Source organism: Corylus avellana, chromosome ca2 (genome assembly GCF_901000735.1).
Source record: "Corylus avellana chromosome ca2, CavTom2PMs-1.0".
In the NCBI taxonomy this organism is placed as follows: domain Eukaryota; kingdom Viridiplantae; phylum Streptophyta; class Magnoliopsida; order Fagales; family Betulaceae; genus Corylus; species Corylus avellana.
Window position 1 is genome coordinate 23,457,647 of NC_081542.1, and position 5,635 is coordinate 23,463,281.

The following is a 5,635-nucleotide window of genomic DNA, read 5'->3' on the forward strand; positions in this document are numbered from 1 at the left end:
ATACATCCTCCCTCAACTAACACTTCAACTAACTCTCAACTAACTAAACTGTATTATAACCTTCTCAATTAACTAAACTATATTACCTCTTCAAAGCACCTTGCCCACAAGGTGCGCTTGAAATAAAGCCAAGCTCCATTCCTTTGCTGGCAGCCTTTGAAGCACTTCAAAATTCAATCATGACAGAAGCTCTAGATGTGCTCCACTCTCTAGATGCCCGTGCTCCTTGAGATTGGAACTCATGAGGTGGAATCTCGCACACAACTCTACTGGGCCACTAGCCATCTATCTTTCTTGCATTCCCATTTGCAATAACTAAACTGTATTATAACCTTCTCAACTAACTAAACTATTTTATAACAGTACCTATTACACTTGAATATCCCACCAATAATTATCTAGTTTGATGTGTCAAAAATTGACTATACTAAATATGTTGCATGTTGCAAGGGTTGGGAGGGTTTCTTTGAATAAGAATAGAGTGTTCAATGATATTATGTTAACAAAAGATGGGAGTTTGTATACAAGTACAAAAGCAACGAATTGTGCTAAACGACATTCCAATGAAAAGTGAAGGAGTTTTGATTCTGTAAGATTTAGTTGAGTTCTGAAATATATATATATATATATATACACACACCAGATGTTAGGGAAATAAATCACTTAACCCCACCCAAACAGCATGTTATGTGAAAAATAACTATAAATGCCTACTACATGGAGAATAACTATATTTGCATTTGGTTTATTCTTGTGTTGAAGACGTTTTTGTGCTAGCCTTTTTTTCTTTTGTCTTTTTTCGACAATGCTACTCCCCTCTCAATTGACTACTAATTGTCATGGTTGTTACCTTCAACTGACTATTGATGGTCGTGTTGTTTATCCGGATGGGTTCAGCGAGGATTGAAAAGTATTTCAAGGGTTATGCCCATACTTGTGTCCCATGCATTAATGATTCGGATAGTGTTGAAGGGTCTCGAGATGGTCATGCCCCTTTATGTCCCTTACTAGTTTGTAGTTTATTTCGTTTACAAAACTTTGCCTACATTTATTGTTTTTTTTTGTTGTTGTACCTACTTGTTACTTTGATGAGCCGAGTCATTTATTTAACTCATTCTCAAACTTTGTAAGGATGGTTTTGTCCCATTTGTTTTTTATTTTCATGTAATTTCTCTCTTCCCTTCCCATATATATATAAGACCTATTGGGTCCGTCTACTTTGGATCTAAAGCATTGCAGAAAATATGTCTAGTGGGACAATGGTAATACTAATACAAGCATGCCGGTTGGCTGAAAATTTTTGTTGTTTTGAAGCAAATTTGGGGAGACATTGACTACTTTTCCCACATCCCTAAATATATAACACTAACCATTCTCCATTAGACTATATTTCGAGTACTTGTTGTAAAAGAAAAATCTAAATTTCTTATTTGAAATAATCACCACACCAAAAAAAAAAAAGAACTAATAAATTTCTTTGCATTTGACATCTATTTCACGTATATTTTTACTGAGTTGACATGTTCTATTTGCCATTATAGACACTAAAATACACAAAAATATTTTTCTTATAATTAAAGTAATGCTATAAACTATATTTTTATCTTATAATGATAATGTTATAATTTCAACTAACAGTTAAATCCTGTTAAAATAAAATAAAAAATTAACCTATAAAATTAGTTAGAATTAATTCTTGTGTCAACATTCCAAAATAATTATAAGATAAAAATATAATATTTAGTGTTATTCCCCATACACATTCTCTCTTATTCCCACAATCTCTAGCACATATCCTTATTCCATGTGCCATCCACATAAGGTGCCACACACCACTCCCATGTTCTCTTCCAACCCAATCATATTCAACTCTTCGACGCCCCCCTCTTTCCCAATAAACCTTAACGCCCCAAAATCTATTCCACGTCAGCTTTCTGAAACGCCCAAATCGTATTTTCCAAGACTCCGGCTTTGTCTACCCATGGCCAACCCAGAAACAGCCAAGGTGGAGGTGGAGGAGGAGGAGGAGAAGCACGTGTATTCCGTGTGGGCGCTCCCACCGGACGACGTGGCAGCGCGGCTGAAGAAGCTGATGGACGGCCTACGATCCGAGTTCGGCGGGCCCCACTTCGAGCCCCACATCACGGTCGTTGGGGCAATCAGTTTGACGCCGGACGACGCGCTTCGCAGGTTCCGATCGGCGTGCGACGGCGTCAAGGCCTACGCTGCCTCCGTGGATCGTGTCGCCACCGGGTCCTTCTTTTATCAGTGTGTTTTGCTCCTCGTCCATCCAACGGCTGAGGTAATTTTGTCTCTTTTTTTTTTTTTTTCTTTTAATTAATCGTTAAAAAAAAAAAAAAAAATTATTACCTTTTGTTTCAGGTAGTGGAAACTAGTGCACATTGCAATGGGCATTTTGGATACAAGACATCTACTCGTAAGTACACTTTAATTAATAATGTTGGAAAATTTTAAATTTGTGCTTTAAAAATCATACAACTCATATAGTTTATCAACTAATAAATCACTAATTATCTAAAAAATATAAATTAATAAAGTTTAAACAATTTGTGCAGCTTACATGCCACATTTGAGCCTCCTTTATGGGGATCTGACAGAAGAGGAGAAGAAGAAAGCTGAAGAAAAAGCTAACATCTTTGATGAAAGCATTAGGAGCCTGAGCTTCCAAGTTACTCGTCTTGCATTATACAAAACTGACACTGAAGACAAAACTCTCAAATCCTGGGAGAAAATTGCCGAATGCAACCTTACCTCAAGTTAGCTTCTTCTTCCTCTTCTTCTTCTTCATGTTTCAAGCTTCATAATCATGCTTTTTGGTTTGTAATAATTAAGGATCATGGTGTTCCTCTGCTCCTTCTTCATCCTTTTTGTTTGTAAACTCCTGTTCTGGTTTTTCTTCTGTCATTGTCTGTAATTATGGTGAACTATGGTAGACTCTTCCCTTGCACCAGGATTTTGATTTATAAGAAATTTGGTGGGGTCCAATAAGTTATCAACATTTTGAGGAAATTACTTCCCGCAATACATGGATTGCGATGTAGATCAATTATCTGTCCAAAATTGTTAGGTAATGCAAGAGAGTACATATATGATACTCACTTGCCTAAAAAAATAGTGGGCCGCTTTATCACCTACCCATATAAGTTTCGTATGAGCTCTTTCACAAAAGGTAAAAGAAAAGTGTTAGAGAGTGGAGGGAGCTTCTTTCCCTAGAAAGTGTTTGAATAGCTTTTGAATAGTTCCATATGGTCAGCTTCATGGCCTACTTCATAAACCGCATTGTATGGTTCATTTCTAGACTTGTCCAAGATCTAGAAGACTGAGCCATTTTTTTGGCCCATTTCCTATTTACTGTTATTATTATTTTTGGCATTGTATTTTCATTTGGATTTGTTGTTGGAGAGCTCACCCTCTCTCGGTTTTTTGTTTCCTTGTAACCCTTTCTCCGTTTGATTAAGATAAGTTTCAAATCTGTCTCTTTTATATATCTTCATCTAAAATTGAAACTTTCACTTGTAACCCCATTTACTTAGAGATGAAGGTGTTGAGAGCTGTTTTTCTTACTCTCAGTCCACATCAATCCATTTTAAGGCCTAAACAAAGTACCAAAACAGAAATTCTTTGCAATAATTCACATGCCCATGGCTTATTTCACCTCTTAATTGGTTTTTCCTCAACCATAAATCAAGTCCATGAGTTATTTGATGGGGGAAGAAAGAAAATTGTGGTTTGGAAGGCATAGAGGTGAACTAGCATTGTGTTGTATGCACAGATTGATTGGCTAATTAAATGTTAGCTTTGTTTCTTGACTCTCAAGTGTTTCCAACCATTAATGCACTTTAAAGAGCCTAAATCTTTAGAGAAGTACTGGACCAGGTGATCTGATTAACCAAATAGACTAGTCATTTTTAGCAAACAACATGTTTCTTACCTACCCACCAGGTTGCACGCTCCTTAAAAGGAAGGATGGCGACACACTATTCCCTTTTCTTTTTTCTTTATTTTATCCACACAACCTTTTTTCCTTCTCATAGAGCATGTTTGAGACTGTGTTTGAAAAATAAAGTTTTTAAGTCAAAAAATATTTTTTTGCAAAAGTTTATTTTTAAGTTTTTGCCAAAAGTACGATTTTACAAATTTTAGAGTAAAAAAGTTAAATAAGTTTTTTTTGAATTTTTTACGAAACATGCCAGCTTTTATTTGACATAACTTGTTAAGTACTAAAAATACTTTTTAAACTTTCTAACGTAATTTCAAACATGTTCTTATTCTCTTTTTTCAAATCACACTAAGGAGGAGTGGTCCAAACCCCAAATAGACATACAGAGAGGGGAAGAGAGGAAATTTCCCATCTCCTTTATATTATTTCTAGAAGTTTTCCAAACTAAGGAAAAATTTAGAAAAATAAACATCTTAGTCAAAACTCAGTTGAAAGCTTATCGAGGCACAAACATCACTTTATATTACTTTTGTTGTTATTAATGTTGTTGTAATTGTTGTTATTATTGGAATTAATATTAGGCTCATTTTCGCTTGTGTTCATATGAGCTTTTTTGCTTTGTGAAATCTTGGGTTTTAGTCCCTGTTTGGCAAAACCCCTCCTCCCTTTCTCCTCTCCTTATTTTCACATTATCTTTTCAAAACTACTTTTTTTTTATTTTCTCTTTTCCATCACAAAATTTAATATTTTATTTTATCTTTCTCAAATCAATCACTTATTATTATTTAAACAAAAACTCACAACAAAATTTTTTACCAAACACACCCTCGGTGGTTGTCACCAACCACCTTTAATTAGTGTCAATTCTAAGTTTGACTCCTTCTAACAAACAGGGTTGCTCATCCATCAACTTGTTTTTTGGGTTGTGAATTAATGGTGTTACCTAACCACCCTTTCATGGCCATGGCTGCTTTTTCCTTCTTCCTTTTCTTTTTCTTTTTCAATTTATTATTATTTATTGTCTTTTTGACAGAAAAGTTAATGAAGCCCTCACATTTAGGTAAAGTCCAAATTCCCATCTCACATCTATAAAATTAAAAATTGAGATCCTAAAATTTAAAAAATAAAAAATGACATAAAATACTGGGAAATCCTAACCTAATTTTTCGTTACACACTTTAACAGAATATCTATTTTAACTGTCTACTCTAATTAAATATTATTTTTCGGTATTATTTTATTATTTTTTATCATTTCTTTTTCTTTTCCCATAAAAAAGAGAGAGTAGGAGAGATAAAAGATTTTTAAAAAAGGGATAAATGCAAAATTGGTCAATATGGTTGGCATAATTTACAAATTACTCCCTATAGTTTAAAAAATAATTTATAGGTCCCTAGGATAGGCCAAAATAACATTTTACTCTTTGAACTTATTTTCTGTTAAATGATTTAAAGGAAACGGTTTCATTGACATCTCACACCCAATAAAAATAAGACACGTGTTCTTTTTTATTTATATTTTTAAAAAATGACAAATAAGCTTTTTCACGTCATTTTGAGGCTCCAGCACACACTTCACGTCAAATTAAATAAACATAACCCCTTTATATCCCCCTATGCCGCCATCATTGTTGTCTTCATCTTCTCCACCGATTCACTGTCCATGCCGTCATCT

General features: G+C 34.5%; 1 protein-coding gene across 1 annotated transcript; it reads left to right on the plus strand.

Annotated features, from left to right (window-relative positions):
* Positions 1–1,800: 1,800 nt before the first annotated feature.
* Positions 1,801–2,777, plus strand: LOC132171641 (cyclic phosphodiesterase-like; the record flags this gene model as incomplete). Its single annotated transcript, XM_059583013.1, is given in 3 exon segments — positions 1,801–2,302; positions 2,383–2,437; positions 2,577–2,777. Coding segments are annotated over 3 exon segments (754 nt in total), but the record flags the coding sequence as incomplete, so codon positions are not given.
* Positions 2,778–5,635: the final 2,858 nt, after the last annotated feature.